The 16,482-nt window shown below is 37.6% G+C and overlaps 1 protein-coding gene across 8 annotated transcripts in view; it reads right to left on the bottom strand.

Annotated features, from left to right (window-relative positions):
* NRXN3 (neurexin 3) overlaps window positions 1-16,482 on the bottom strand; it is a 968,325-nt gene that overhangs the window by 235,008 nt on the left and 716,835 nt on the right. For all 8 annotated transcript variants that reach the window (XM_066552373.1, XM_066552369.1, XM_066552370.1 and 5 more), the window contains one exon: window positions 8,476-8,657. In XM_066552373.1, coding sequence (XP_066408470.1) covers window positions 8,476-8,657 — 182 coding nt within the window. The remainder of the gene's footprint in view (window positions 1-8,475; window positions 8,658-16,482) is intronic.

The following is a 16,482-nucleotide window of genomic DNA, read 5'->3' as shown; positions in this document are numbered from 1 at the left end:
GATATATTACATAGCCCTGGATGACATATTCTACCTAAACACTACAGTCAAAAGGGAGAGTAAAATTAATATCAAGCAAACCACAGTATTTGTTTGTACAGTGTACAAGAACAAGCATTAGCATAATATTTATTGCCATACAGGATGTTTGGATAGATGCTGTGAGGTACTCAGAGATTTGATTGTTTAACATCAAATAGCAATTCACAGAACCACAATGAATCCTAAGACAAACCTGGACAAAATAACAACGTTTCAAGCTCCAGAATGTATTTTAAACAGAGGCTGCATATTTAGAGATGAATCTTTCTTGTGAGCTATCCCATTTGCTTCGAATTAGAAACCTTTTTTTTTTATTTCTGCACTTAGACTGAAATACTAGGGTCTGACTTTGCCAGATGTATAACACTAAAACTGGCATATGTGTATTCTGAAAAAATGGTGTCCACTATACCAAACCACTATGATCTTAGTAGATGCTTCTGTGACTCAGCAAAGCTCTATCTTTAAAGTTATAGTATTTAGTTGCCCTTATCTTTAAGATAGGTTTCAGAAAGTTACCAAAATGTAACTTCCCACTGAATGTCCTCCATGTCCTCTAATTCTAAACTTCACCCTCTGTTATCCCACTGAATTCAACAGATTTGAGAGCCAAACTCCCCAAATTATTTTCAGATTGGTGACTCTAATCAGGCTAATTTATGGTCTAATCAGCAATTTTACTATTCATGCCAACATTGCCCTACCAACTCTTTCTCCCATGATCCAATCAGCTTCAGAATGTTCAATGACAACTGCAAAAATACTAGGATCTATGCACAAACAGTCACTGAGTGAGGAGTTAATGAATCCCTGTATCAAAGCACTGAGCTCCCATGCTGCCTGATTGGAGCTAGGGATGTAAAATCCATCATCTTTCGCCACAGGACACCAGCGTGCCATTTCCTGCACCGCTGCCTTCGGCGCCGCACGCTCCTTCAAACACCTGGGGCACACAGGGCAGGCAATGGAGCACAAAAGAGAGAGCTGGGTGGGCACTGAGAGAGCTGGGTGGGCACTGAGAGGGCTGGGTGGGCACTGAGAGGGCTGGGTGGGGCACAGTGGATAAGGGTGCCAGCCACGAACAGGCACGCCAGGGTGAAAACCTCTCCTGTGTTCATAGGCTTAGTCTCAACTCATGGCCTCCTACCAGAGACTCCCGCTCAAGAGTTAGGAGATAGCAATAAATGGGCAATTCCTATGCACAATGTGAACTAGTGAAAATATATTAAAAATGGATTATTAATCACCTTCTAAAAATAAAAAAAGAAGTACCAATAACACCTTTTAAAGTTGGCTTGAAAACTGAAAGTCCGTTTCCTCTCTTCAAATTAGTTTCCCTTTACTAATTCTTCTGTGCTCTAGGGAACGATAAATGCAGCATGCACAAACACATGGGACTTCTGAGACCAAAAGAGTTTAGGAAAGGACAGGAAAAGACTGAGAGCATTTTGGGACAAGATCATTGTGTATTTAAATAGAATGCTTCCATAAAAAAAAAAAAAAAAAGTCAGGCTCTTTGGCAGTTTTAGACCAGCTGGCAAAACAACCCATGACGTGCATATCTCAGATTTGAAACTCATTCAGATATAGCCTCTCTCAGGCTATAACAATGCTGAAATCATATATATTTGCTATGGGGATTTTTAATTCTATAAACCTGATATAATGGGCAAGCAGCTACATTATAGTCCATTTCTTTGTGCAGATGATCTGCATATGGTAGCCTATAATACATTCCCTATTTTCAAAGTAAATGGTCAAGAAAAGAGGCTTTTATCCAGGTCAAGACTAAGTAGGACAGCTTGACCCTGCCTAGAAACTGAGGAACCCCAATCTGCTCATTCTCTTACTCCTCCTGAACAAGGATGAAAAGAAAATTGGAGAATCAAAAGTGAGAGAACTTGTGGATGGATATAAAGACAGTTTACTAAGTGAAGCAAAACCATACTGCTTCCCATTCCCAGATAGATACCGAGCCACTTCCTGGTAAGCAGGGCCTCCACATTCATAACTCCCTTGGAAAGACATAGGCCATAAACCATCAGCATCCCCTCTTACCCTTCTTCTCCCTTCATTTTTTTTTTTTGCCAGGCACATTATCTTATGGTACGGAATATCATATGGTCAGTTTGATTAACTGTTCCAGCTGTGCTTCCTTCCAAATTCCAGTGCACTGACAGCATAGTCACTGACTTATGAATTCATTACGGTTTGTCTTTTAACTTACAAATTAGTTTTTAGGGTAATTTTACTATCTCCAATTCTTGTAAGCAACATAAAGAAATGGAGTGCCATTAAGATGACAGCCTCGACTGAAGATGACTATCATCCTAAGGAAAGAGGAAGATGTGACTTAAAACTTGCATTTAATAACACAAATAATTATAGAAAGGATGTAAACACTTGTGAAATGCTCTGTAAGACACTCATAACCTGTTTGTCATGTAATAGCTCAATGCTTGTTAGTCTCCCAAGTTATTCCTTGCTGCTAGGGAACAGTACTACCGCCCCAATCATTGTGGTGCCAGCACTCTATCTGGCCTACACAGCACAGCAGAAACCTGCTCCACTGTAGCAAGGGGAGGTAGGACACTTCTTAAGGTACTGCAGTATATGGACACATATGTCACATCTTAAATGAGGATTTTCTTGCCAATCCCAATTACCTTAAATGGAATGCAACCTAAGTTAAGTTAAAGGTATCCATTAACAAGAACTTCAAGAATTGACAAATCACAGTAACAATTGTTTATAAAATATATATATGATTATGTGAAGGAGGGACTTGAGGAAATCTTCATACACTAACATTAAATCAAAACAGTTCTTCCAGTCCTTCATTTGGCTCATTTTCCATCTTGCCTAGGAGGTCAGCAGTCAAGGTTTCAAGTCTTCAAGCATACATTAATTCCCAGGTGGTACCTATTAAAGATGGTATATTCAGAAGTCTCTGCCAGAGAATTTACTCCTAGCAGAAAGCCACATTCAGACAGTTTTTATATGTTAATAATCACAAGAGACCTGCAGAGCACTCCCTCAGGATGGTTGCTAGATTTGTCATGGTAAAAAATGTCTGGAGACAGTTTGTTCTTTTAGACCTTCTAAGGATTTAGACAATATAATCTTTTGCTTGAAAGCTCATCCTAACTCTCTCCCCTTGCCAGCAAGCAGCCTAGTCACTCTCATTCACTAGCTGTTCACTTCCTCAGCTAAATGTGCTATACAAGATGTTGTCTCCTGCACTTAGAAATTTTATAAATAATTTCTTGCCTCAACAAAACAGCCTTTGTTGCATTTCACCTTTTTCACTGATTGCTTCACTATAAAACATCTTTGATTGAACATGTGTTCCATACCAATCTGTAAGGGCTCGTAATTTGTATAAATTAAATTAGGAGAAATGTACACAGTTCTTTGCTGTTTCATGAAGGAAATGAAGCATGATGGGCATTAAACACTTTGGAACTGATAACTGCTTAACCATTTCTGGTACTCTCCAAGAACTGTATCAAACTCTAAGACTTTACACACTGCTTGAAATCCTGGAAAGGCAAGAGTAAAAACACTGTCTAAATAGACATCAATGTAAACACAGTCAAGATATGGTAGATAAAATTATTTATGTTCACAAAAATTAAACTTGAACAAACTTAGGGTTCTATATAAGAATAAAAAAGGTGGTCTAACATGATGAATCACCCTAAGAGAAACCTGTAACTGTAACATCAGTAAAGGCAGCTAAAAATAAAGCAAAACACAAGATAGGATATTGAAGCAGATCCCTCACTTTTTTCATGGTCTATAGCCTCTGCTGATACTGCCTGCAATATAATGCAGGTTAGTCTTAAGGAAACACTGCTCTTTGTACTTTTTGGATACAAAAATGTAAGCCTGTTAATGCTCAGTCTCTATTCAGCCTAGAAAAGGCTGAAATATCTTGCATCAAAGAGCTTTTGGTTTCAGAAAAGTAAGACACAAACTCCCATTGTATTTTGCCTCCATTTATTATCTCAGAGTAGCCCTTAAGTTACTCAGTTCATCATATACTCTCTGGTTATGATAAGGACAACCCTGCATCTATCCCTCTCCTGATTCTACATCATCTGCTTCTTCTGTGTCTGCTCAGATGACATGCCACTGCAGTTTGGAAGGCAGACTTCATAGAGAGGAGCCAGAATTGGTTTTACAACTGTAAAATCCACAGATTTGGGCCAATCACAGTATAACTGAAAAGAAAATAAATGATTAAAAGTACACATTCATTTTCATCAATTTATACTTATTTTCATTTAGCAATGCCATCTCCAACTCAGGGAGAACTTACTTTTTGCTACACTTATTTCTTTAAATACTATTTAAACACTATTAAACTATTATTTAACTGTTTAAATACAATCGAATATTAAAAATCAGAACGGGCTTCAGCAGATTCTGTAGCCTTCAGTGGTAGTCTAGTGCTAAATGATGGATCCCCCCAGCCTGGGTCTACTTAAGCAAAACTCATTCTAAAATTATTAATGTTTTTGCCCAAATCTGATTCCTTCTTGTGGGGAATTCAGAAACTGGAAGAGCCTCACAACGCCATTCTGAAGATCCAGAGGGTTGATGGCAGTTTACCACACAGAACAAAATGAAAGAAAGCAGACTAAGCCAGCAGCACACATGAATGATTTCCTTCTCCACAATTACTGCAAGAATGACACCCATCACCACTTGCAGCTGTTCCTCTCCCCATTTCATCTCTATGTTTTGCATGTGATGAAGCACCAAATACAAGGTGTAGTGGTGCAAAGTGAATAAACACACAGAAGCATTGAACCCATAACTCAGGACATGCAATTGTTTAAGTATCCATTGTGGAAGACAATTTTCTGGTGTAGGTTTGGACTTGTGCTTTGAATGAATTGTTAGAAATACAAAAAAAATTATAAGGAGGGATCTAATGCTCTAGCAACACTCCCGTTCCATGTGCTACAGTCTGTTCACACAAACACCTCATGCTTCATATGCAGCATTGATCTGGATGGTATGCCATCCATTTCTGCAGGGCTGCCACCTCATACTTCACTGTAAGGCAGGAGAGAAAATAGTTTCTCAGAGACTGTAATTTTTTGTCATATAAAACAGACATATTAGTCAATAAATTTACACAATATCTGAAAGACTCATAATTAAAAAATGAATTCTAACAGAACAGTTGTAAATTAAACAGATAAATATGCAACTTCAAAATAAAATATCTTCAAATCTACAAATCGAAGAGATCAATGGACACTCCAGAACATACATGATATTAAAAAAACATGCTAACTACTAAAAGGTTTCCTTAGAAGAGTATGAGCAAGTTTTACAATCTTTAAAATATAATCAAGATCTTGATAGACCATAGCCATTACTATTACTTTTGGATTAGATTTTAGTTTAGTGATGCACATTAGAAAACAATGATCATCAGGTGGCTTTTGCCATCTGTTATTACCAATACAACACCCAGGGAAGTCTGAGGAGGTCAGCATCCAGTAAATAGCATCCAAAAGAGTCTGTGAATGGAATATCTAAAAAGGCTCCCATAAAAGAAGTGTCCCCAGGATTTTTTATTAACCCAGGCAAATCCCTGTCACTTTTATTATTACTATTATCATTAAATATAATTGCACCTGAAAAAGTCAAGATGCTAAATATATGTAAAATAAATTACATTAGTATTTTCTCCTTCTCTTGTAATTTGCTTTATGGTCTAAGTAGTTGGGTTTTCAAAGTTTATTTTATTATCACTTTAATCTGTTTTCATAGCTCTGATTTTAAGATCTATTTATCCCACATTTCTATTAAAATTTTACCCATGCTGCCTTGTTTCTCTTGACAATCGAAAATAGCCTAATGGGAGATTTTGAAGAAAAGAAGATGGACAAAGTTTTTGATTATCACAGCACAAGCATGTGGTAGGTTTTAGACATTTACAAAAGATCTTGCTCTCATGAAAAGTTTGCATGCATTTTGCTAAGAGATCCTAAATGGTCTTGCATTTTAACTGTCATTTCAAGTAGCACCTTTAACTTCAGATTTCATTTTTTTTCCAAAATAATCCTGATGTAAGCTCTCTTCTATTTCTTTGAACCATAAACCGGAGATAACAGTCTTGCGGACATTCAAGAAGTCAATAACACTTTAAAAGTTCCTCTTCAACTTTCCTATTGCATGTCACAGCATGAGCCTCAGACCACATTCTTTATTTGAACAGTTAGGTAGAGTCAGTTATATATATGATGATCAGTAATGCCATACCCAAAAGAGCACAGCAGCATGCCTTTGCTCCTCATGAATGACTGGCAAATCCTCCTAATCCATCCTCACCACAAAGGAACAAGAGAAATTAAAGCTGAACTAGTTCTATATTTACTGCTAGTGAACAGCTTCAAGGATAAAATTGGCCAAACTGCACAGAAAGCATTCAACAGAACTTTTAGCAATAGTATCAACCACAATTAGTAGTTTTTATTTAAATATCTGAAATAATCTGAAACTAGCAGAATGCCATACAGAGTAATTTGAAAAAAACAATATGGAAAAGGAGCTGAAAAATTTTCATTATGTTGTTTTCCAAAACTGATTGGAAAGAGAAAGCAATGATTTTCTTTTGTTATTACTTTTTAAATGAATGCTTATGTCTCAGGTTTAATTTATTTGTTTCAGTCTAGTAAACAAAATTTTTTATAATTAAAAAAATCAGTCATTAAAATGTTCAATTAAAGGTAGGGAAAGTTTTGAGACCAAGATATAGAGAAAAAAATGTGTCTTCATCATTAATGCTGAAGAGTCATTGTGCAAATATTTATCTTAGTGCAGAACTTAAATTTCTTTTGTTGGTACTTGTGACCATTTCTCTTCTTCCTTCCACTGACTACTACAAAGAGCCTGACTTTCATCTTCCCTATAACAACCCATTAGGCATTCAAGAGCAACATGATCCCATCTTAGACTTTTTCTACAGCCTTAACAAATTCATATCTCTGAACCTCTCCTCACATGGAAGAACTCTGTTTTCCAGTTAACTGATAGCATTTTACATGTTATAATGTAACACCTGAAGAATATACATTGCCTTGCTCAGACACATCAAGTCACATTTGCTTAATTTGAGTCACAGAGATCCAAGCAATTAGGCTCAGCACTGCTCACTTTTACAGTCTTCTGGGGTTCTTTTTAAGAAAGGAAGAAAACCTGGTTTTATATGAAAAAAAAATGCCAGGGTTTGATCTCATTTTCATTCCAGCACAAAACAAACAAAATATTTGGATATATCACAAAAGAGAAAAACCAGAATGGGTGACAGTCTAATGGCTTGAGACGTATCTACCCCATTCCAATGAATCTGAATTTTACAACAGGCTTCAAAACAAAAACCACTGAAAATGCTCGCAGTGAGCACCAGAACATTGTTTCTGGTTGTTTCAGAACTACCCTGCAATATATCCAGTGCTTCAACATGATTCTGAATATGGCAAACTCCAGCAGCAGACTAAGGCCCTTCGTCATTCACATTCGGTCTGTTTTAGCCCCTGGCATTCCTTCCTGTTTACTTATATCTTCAAGGTTCCATGAAATGTCAACATATCCCCAGCTCATTCAAAATTTGCAAAGGGCCCAATTGCCCTTCCGCTATGAATTAATGCATAATACATTGCAAATAATCTGAACGTCAAGTAACATGATCTGCCTCTACCTCTGGTAAACCTCTTGGCTATTTGCCAGATGAAAACAAAGCAAATAGCCTCTTCTCCTCCCAAAGAATCACAAAGTAACAAACCCCAAGTGTTTCCAGTCCTAGTGTTCTCATTTTCTCAAGTAATTCCATATGCTAAAACCCCTTTTGCTCAAGCTCTCACAAAACTCTTTTCTTTTCTTGCAAAGCCATGTTGCACTAACATAAAATTCTTATTCTTTTGAGTTACCCTGCTAAAGCAAGCATCACCTTGAGGATCTGCTCAGTTCTCACTTAACTTTCTTCATGAGGAAAAAACCAACAACCTATCAATCCCTTTTACTCTTTGCCTTCCAAGAATAGTAATACTTCACCAGAAATTCAGCTGTGTTCAGGACTGTGAATATGAATCAGTAGATTACCACTGATGCAAAATGTTTCTTCATTTTTTAAACAAATCCTGCTATTGAATCACATAAGGCTTTTGAGTTTTGTTTGTCTCCTTCCTCCCCAAATACTTTTGGCATCAAGATTTAATTCTCTGTGCATCCCATTCAGCAGTTCTACAAAACCCTAAAGAACTACTATAGGCAGTTTAATCTGATGAGAATTGAAGACATAGAAAGTACAGAATATGACACATAGTATTTTAGAGTAACAGCTTTCTTCAAACACATATCCACTTAAGAGAAACCCAGGTCTGGGAGAGACATGGGCCTGTCTGTACTCACTATGTGCAGCTGCAGAAAATCACCAAGCCCAGGGGCACTGTCAATCCGGACGAGGATGCCATCCTTCACTGTTGTGCTGAAGCCCACAGCAAGACGGTCTGTCCTCGTGCTTGGTCTGTCATTAGCTGGCCAGGTGTACAGGATGAGACCTCCACTCTTCCCAAAGATATATGTGGCACCAGCTACAAGACACAAAACCAAAGAAAAGTCTATTAGTTTATTAGTTACTTATTTGCCAAGTCTGGTGGTAATCCTATGACTTCCGAGAGGAACAGCTTAAGCAAGCACATGCTTTCATTAGTTACAGGAGTGAAACCAATGTGTCCTGCTGGCCAGGCCTGATGAAGTACATTATTAGTTCCTCAATAAAGCCATACAGCATTCAAGACAAAGCTAAGTGAAGAGTTTATCAAAAATAATCAAGATGGCTTATCAAGAATGAATGATTTCATTAGTGCTAATACCCCAGACAAGGCTGGACAGGACACTGCTGTACAGGGGGAAAAAACCACAAGCCACTCCTGTTTCAAAAGCATGGGATTCAATCTTATAAGACAATTCAAATGAAATATTTCCCATTTCTTCTTTAGGTTGGACTTGCTTCAGCTAAAGGCTATTCACACAGAGTAGGAGACTACACTTTTCTCAACACTTCATGAGATTTTTTGATATCTAGTCCACATATTTCCAGCACCATTTGTCTTGTCACAGCTGAGCCTGGGAATTTGTTCCTTGCCCTTGTTTTTAAGGACAACACCAAACTTCTCCCATGCTGAACACTGTCCTCCCACATTCATGAGGGCCATCTGAGCTGAGGAAGGCAGAAATGCAAGTGAGGAATTATTATTGCAGACAAGGAAGCTGAGAAGCTAAAGCATTTGGAGTTCACATTCTGACTTCTACTCAACAGTCTGAGTTAGAAGCAAGATTTTATAACTCAGCAGTTATAAAACTGGCCCCTGAGCTTCTTAAAAATATATATCTAAAATTTCTTTTCCTGTCCAAATCTACAGGCAGCCCAGAAACAACATTCTTCCATGTTTCAGGCACTCATTGCACCTCATTTTTCTCAACACTATTACAATGGTTACAGAATAGTAAGCAAAAATAACCAGCTTCTGTTACTGCAACAAGGACAAAACATATGTAGAAAGTACAGGCAATTACTGGGTACATTTTCTAATCTGAGTGTAACTACAACTGAGGGTTACAACATGGATCACACAACCCTGTACAGAGTAAAAATAGATAGATACAGAAACAGGTAGGATCATATCACAGTAATTTCTAGACTTGCCTACAAAGCTGCAGCTTCGCTAAAGCTCTCTATGACCTGAATTCCAAATAAATGCTACATATTAGTAGAAATAATTGATACACTTCTCCCTTGATAGAGAGGCTTCCTCTAGACATCTCAGAACATATTACCAAAACAGACATCAAAAACTCAGCCACCTAAAAATGAAATTATTTGTGAGCAGCTGACTCAATGACAGAGTGATAATGAATCATGTTTCCTTCTTCCCTTCCAGGCCTGTGCACATCCAACAGAACATGCCCTCAGTAAATTCAGACAAATGTGTCCAAAATCAGGGTCACATAGGAAATTTCAGTCATAATTCTGAACTACCAATAAAGAATATTCTGGCATTCTGGAACTGTGAACATACACTTTCAGTTTGAGAAAGAATAATTTTACAGATTTAGTCTCCTCATTTAGCTTTAAACTCCAGACAGAGGGTGTATGACTATTATAGGATGTGTAGAAAGAGGTTTTGTCTGTTTGTTTGAACACATCCCCAGCTCTATCTGCAACCTTATGGTGAGACAGCTGGAGATGACCAGGTAGTGAATTACCTATGTCCTCTCCCCATGCTCAGGTATAACAACAGGCCCCCTAAAACCACACTACAAATATACTCCTTCAGTTTATCAGTTTGTTCTATAACTTGTGTGTGTTTTTGCACTACAGGCTAAACCTAGGCACAGCAATGTGGTAAGCAAAATGAAATTTACTTATTGTTGATGGCTTCACAAATTAAAACCCACTTCCCAAAATGACTCTCACTTGAATTTCAAGTTCTCCTCCTTTCCTTTGTACTGGCTATCAGGCCTTTCAGCAGCAAAGACAAGCTTGGAGGTGAGTTCTTCACTCTTTATGAAGACAGATTACTTTTTTGCCTCTCTAAGAGCCATTTGGCTGCAGGTAGACCATGTCAGTACTCCAATGAGAGCCAATTAGAACCAATTACATCCTCACAAGCCTTTCATGAGACTCTACTTAACCAGATCTTATTTTCTCCTCACAGAGCATAGATTTTGCTTCTAAGCCTAACCTGACAATATTTAGTACTTTGGTACTATGGCACCAAGGTTGCTAAGGTAAGAATCAGAAACACTAAGAAATAGCACAGTATAAATCTGCCTCTGCTGGGTCTTATTCCAGTTTTCTCTGAGATGGCTCTACATAATGCTTCATGAAGAAATGTAGTACTCTGGTTCAGCTGGGAATGTCAGCTCAGTTCTGGAGTTCACCTGGTCCACAGGCTGTCCAATTTTACTGTGATGGATTTTGCAGTCATATATTCTGGCAAGGCACTGAGTCCTTGAAATAAAGATAATTCAGATGCAACAACCAGAGCAGCAATAGCCCAAAGAGACCTGCAAACAGAAGTCTGATGGCCAGTAATTGTTTCCTTATTTTCCAAGTCAGAAAAATATCTGCATAATGAGAGATGGGCCACATGCTTTATCTGTGTGTAGCTGAATGTACAAATTTGTTGGATATATTAATGCCCCTTCCCTTCACCAACTTTTTGAAGACAAATAGGATGTCCACTGACATTTTTGGAAAGAGATGCACATTAACATTGTGCCAGTATATTTTTTTCTCCAAATTATAAACAAAATAATCATTCCAGTCTGAAAACATAAGGTTCATCAAGTAAAAGTGAAAGTATAACAAGAGTTAGTACCACAATGCAATCAACATGAAGAGAAAAGATAACACAAAACCCCAGCCATGCAACACAAACACACTTGACTTAACTACTTTTATTTGACTGTAGCAACCATGAGTTTATAGAGTTTGAAAGTTCAAAACAATTGAAACAGACAAAATGAAAGCAAATTATAACCCTGGACTTCAGGAAAGGAAATTTCAGCTTAACCAGAACTTGACAAGACCTAGACAACGCTATTGGACTGGACTTGCTTTAAACTGGTGTAAGCTGGCTAGACCAGTTTACCTCCAGCAGTCCCTCCTGATCTTAAATCAATAATTATCCTTTCTTTGTGGTGTTGCAGAGAATTGTAGAATAATTAACTAAAGCATTCTGATTAAAAAAAAAATCTGGTGAGATGCACATCTCTTCATCTTGATATCTTCTTGTACCTAAACTCTGTTACAGTCCTCTTTATAAGACAAGAAATAATAGTTTTCTTCCAAGATATTTTCTATTCAGGACTGACAAGAGACTACACTCTTAATGAGCAGCCACTTTAAATTTAGTTTTTCTTCACTGTTAAAGGTTTCATTATGTAACTCTTTTAATATACATTAAAACTATTTTAATACACCACCAACTGTGCCCTAACAATAGAAAAGTCAGAAGGACTGATTCATTTCACTGTTTTACAATGTATTGTTGTTACAATGCTTCACCACTTCAACTATATAACACTAAATTCAACCTATACCATGTAAAAAAGAAGAATAATAAAATCAAGGATACAAGCATACAAAATTATTGCCTCAGTCAGTTTTGTGAGCAATCTCACTTCTCATAGTGCCCTAGGCCAGATTACTGTACCAACACATAAAAACAAAGGGAAGTAGAATATTTTCAGGTGCTCTACATGTTGCATGCAGAATTTGGTCAGCACTGAGTGCTCAGAGAACTGAAGAAATACATAGGAAACACTCCCTACAGATTTAAGCTACTAGGACACCATTACATGTTTAGCATATACAAAGCTTATAAACTCACAAAATTTAGTGTGGCAGAATGGCAGTAGACTTCTCCCAGAAATTACATAATTGTAGCTTATATCATTGGTGTTTAGAGATCAAAGATGGGTATGTTACAACACATGTGACAATGTAGTCTGCATATCTAGCTTAGGTAAATTATGCATTTGTTAGTTATATTCATGAATAGAGCTGCTATTCATCTTCAGTCAAAACAAAACAGTTTGAGGCAAAGACTCCTCATGGCAAACTTCTAACAGAAAAGTCATAACTAAGATTATAAACCACAGCAAATAAAGCCTACAAGTGGGGTGTTTTAAGAAGTGTTTACTTTAAGCTGGCACCATCAATTGTCATTTTAATTCATAATTGCCCAAAGACTTCAAAAACCTATTTTAAGGATGAGTTTCTTCAATCAGCATAGTACAATTTCAGCAAAGTAAAGTAGAAAAGTAAAACAGTAAAGTAAAAGTAGAGTCATAGAAAACAAGTCTATTGCATCTGTGCCAATTATAACTTCTATGCCCTGCACTCCTGTGAATTCCCCCACATTAAATAATTGATTGCAAATTATCTATTTGCACCTACTAAGCCATCAAAAGTCTGATTTTCTCAGCTACATCACAGCACACACACTCATTTTCCTATGGCCAAGAAAATGTAACATTTGGAAGGTATTACAGTGTTTATACACTGAAGGGTTAACTGCAGCAACTCTGCACTGGGAGGTGAATACAAGTTTAAAATAGTTTAAATGCTACAGCTCATATTTTTACAACTAAAAAGTACCCTTAAAATGCAAATTATGAAGAATCCAGGCCAATTCAAAAGCTGCAATACTTACTTGGGCACCTTTCAGAAATCTGCCCCAAAGGTGGAAAATCATGAGTGGTATGGAATGTTGGAGGGCATGGGCTACCTTTTGAGGGCCTTTTCTGCTTCAGTGATCTGGAAGTTCACCCCTGAACAACTATAGGACCCTGATAAAGTGACAGAATATTTGCAAAGAGAATGGTGTGGCACCTCCAGAGATGAGCCCTGGAGACATATCCTGTGCCTCACACAAATGCCTGGATGACCACCATGGTGCTTGAAAAGCAAGTCCTGCAGCAGCACAGCACCTTAGAAAGGATTGAGTCTGACAATGGAATTCATTTCAAAAATAACTTTGTAGACATCTGGCCAGAGAGCACAGAGTGGGTGCATCATACTCCCCAACCTGCACCAGCCTCTGGGAAAACAGAACAGTACAATGGACTGTTAAAAATCGCATTGAAATCAGTGGGTGGTGGGACCTTCAAACCTTTGGATCTACATTTAATGAAGGCCACCTGTTCAGTTAACACTGAAGCTCTACCAGTCGAGCTGGCCCTGCATGATCATAACCTCCACATACCAGAAGGGGATGAAGTCTCTGTGGTGCACGTGAGAAAGGTGCTAGGGAGGAAAGTTTGGAGTAGCCTTGCATCAAGCAAAGGCAAATCTGGCTGTGAGATTGTTTTTACTCAGGAACTTGGATATATTTGGTTGGTAATGCAGAGGAAAAGGGAAACGCGATGTGTACCCCAAGAGAACTTGATTTTTGGGTGAGAACTGTAATGCTGAATTTTATAATACTGGTAGCTAAAATGATGTTGCCACTGTGTGCCACAAGTACCACAGAGAATGAGAATGGACTGCTTCAGTTACACCAGCTGTGAGCTCCTGATGTAGCTGGCAAACAGCCAACAGCACATGAGCCCTCCTGTCCTGGAAGACATCTAGGATGGATAGAACCCACATGGAAAAAATGAACTCAACAGACATCTTGAAGGGACAGCCACTGACTATGGAAATGACACCTGTGCTTGTGTTTATATATGCATACAGCTAGAAGGTGTAAGATTTGAGCATGATATAAGTGGTATAGAATATCATACACTAAATTGGGGAATATCATTTTTAAACCATAACAAGTATAGGTATTATTTTACTTCTTAACATTTTTGTAAAGGGAGTGGAATTTTTTTTATATTATATTCTGCTTAGTCCAGTAATTCAAATGAGTCTCCTAGGGTATTTCATATGCAGGTGTAAAGGTCCTAAGAAGTTCATTAATAATCATAAACTTCTGCTATTTAACAAGAAGCTATCAGTTCAACTACAGGAAAATTGATGATGGCATGATGATGGCATTTTGCTCTTCTTTCTTGGCAGGAAACAGAATTTTAGGTAATTTTCAAGTAGCAATGTTGTCAAAGGATAAAAAAGGACATTGTGCTTGACCACAGGTTACATGAGCAAATCAAGAGCCATTTCACATCAGGAAGCAAACCTTGGTAACACCTGTAATTAGCAGCCCTTTAATCATCAGGCTTCTGAAAACATAACTAAATAATGGAGACCTGAGAGTTTATATAGGCATTCAAAAAATCCCACAAAATCTCAATAAGAAAAGGTAGAACTTTTTCCAAACTTACATAAAGAAAAAGAAATGGTGACCCTTATCTTACTGTATCTGGACTAGGCAGTTCATTTACTATTTCTATCATCAGAAAAGGAATGCAGGTTAGAATACTGGCATGAAAGCAAGTGAGATCAGGCATTCATCTGCAGAAACTAAGTAAGGAGACAAAATTTGCTGCTGCTGGAAGCATCATAATTGGGTCATGTACTAAAAAAGCAGTTCCAAAAAACATGGTACATAGACAGTTATTCCACCCTCATAAGTGGAGATGAACAAAGCAACAAGGAAGAGTTGCTAAGATCAATTTCTGTTGTAATAGAAAACTCTAATAACATAGATTGGAAGTTTTGCCAGAAATTTGATCAGACTGATTTGAGCACTGTCCCCAAAATTAAGGTTCCCAGCCATCTGTTTGCAGCTAAAGGAAGACTCCATATTCGATCACTCTGTTTCCAGTCAGAGGAACAACTGTAGGGTAGTTCCTCCGGTCTTTACTTGGCCAGATAGTTCAGCATCTTATTTATTTATGCTTGCTACCCTTGACCAAAAACAATCCATGCTTTGACCACCAGCTCTAAGGGGAAGCAAACAACACATACTGCACAAACCAGAAAAGAGAACCACAACTTTCAAATGACATCTGTTTATTTATTACGCTCCAGGAGTTTAGGACATTGCAATGCAAACAATAAAACATCAGTTGAAACCTGTACACTGCCAAAAGGATGCACACTGGTTGAGTAAAAAAATGAAGCTTCTAACAGTTGTTTTTAATACTTAAGTCATTCTGGCCACATCAAATACACTATGCACATGCTGCACAACTCCAAATTGCCATTAAATTAATTTATTAGGAGTAAAAAGACTTAAAGAATGACCAAAGAATATTTTGAGAACAGTCAAAGAAAGGAAACAGTGTCCATATGAATTAACAGCAATAACGATGAAAACAGGTGGAGTTTTCACCTAGCTTTGCAATATACTCCCAAAGAGCATGGATGATTTAGCTGACTCTTCATTACTTGAAATGACTTGAACTGGGTCAATTCTAGGTGTGCTGAAACATCTATATGGACTAGAGAACCTAACAGGTATGTTCAATTGCCAACTTCTGCAAAGTTACTCCTGTGGGTCCTGTCTGCTAAAGGCACTGCATTCAGCATAATACAGCTTCTTTGTCTCACACTTATATTGGACAGCATTTCCAGCTACTACTATGAAACAAATTAAGAATTGAGAATAAAAAAAGACCAATAGAGAATTGTCCCATTCCTTCTGCTCTTTCATATTTACCAAGGCATCTGTTTTGACAACAGCTATTCTTCCTTCTCCAGTTATAAGCTGTTATCTTGTTGCCCTCAATCCTAAACTTCAATAACATTGTTATCCTAATCCCTCTTTTACTCCTCATCTTCCTACCCCACTATACATCACACCAAATTAAAAAGAAGTAATTAGACAAAAGAATTAATTATATCTCCAGAACCAAAACCAAGCTAGACATCGACCCATCTTCTGCCTTCAAGCACATACAACAATATTCTTACATATGAATCATTTGCAATACCTGGACATCCCAGGGACATCTTGT

Source organism: Molothrus aeneus, chromosome 6 (assembly GCF_037042795.1).
Source record: "Molothrus aeneus isolate 106 chromosome 6, BPBGC_Maene_1.0, whole genome shotgun sequence".
In the NCBI taxonomy this organism is placed as follows: Eukaryota; Metazoa; Chordata; class Aves; order Passeriformes; family Icteridae; genus Molothrus; species Molothrus aeneus.
The sequence above is the reverse complement of the archived record's forward strand: the minus strand, read 5'-3'. Positions and strand labels throughout refer to the sequence as shown.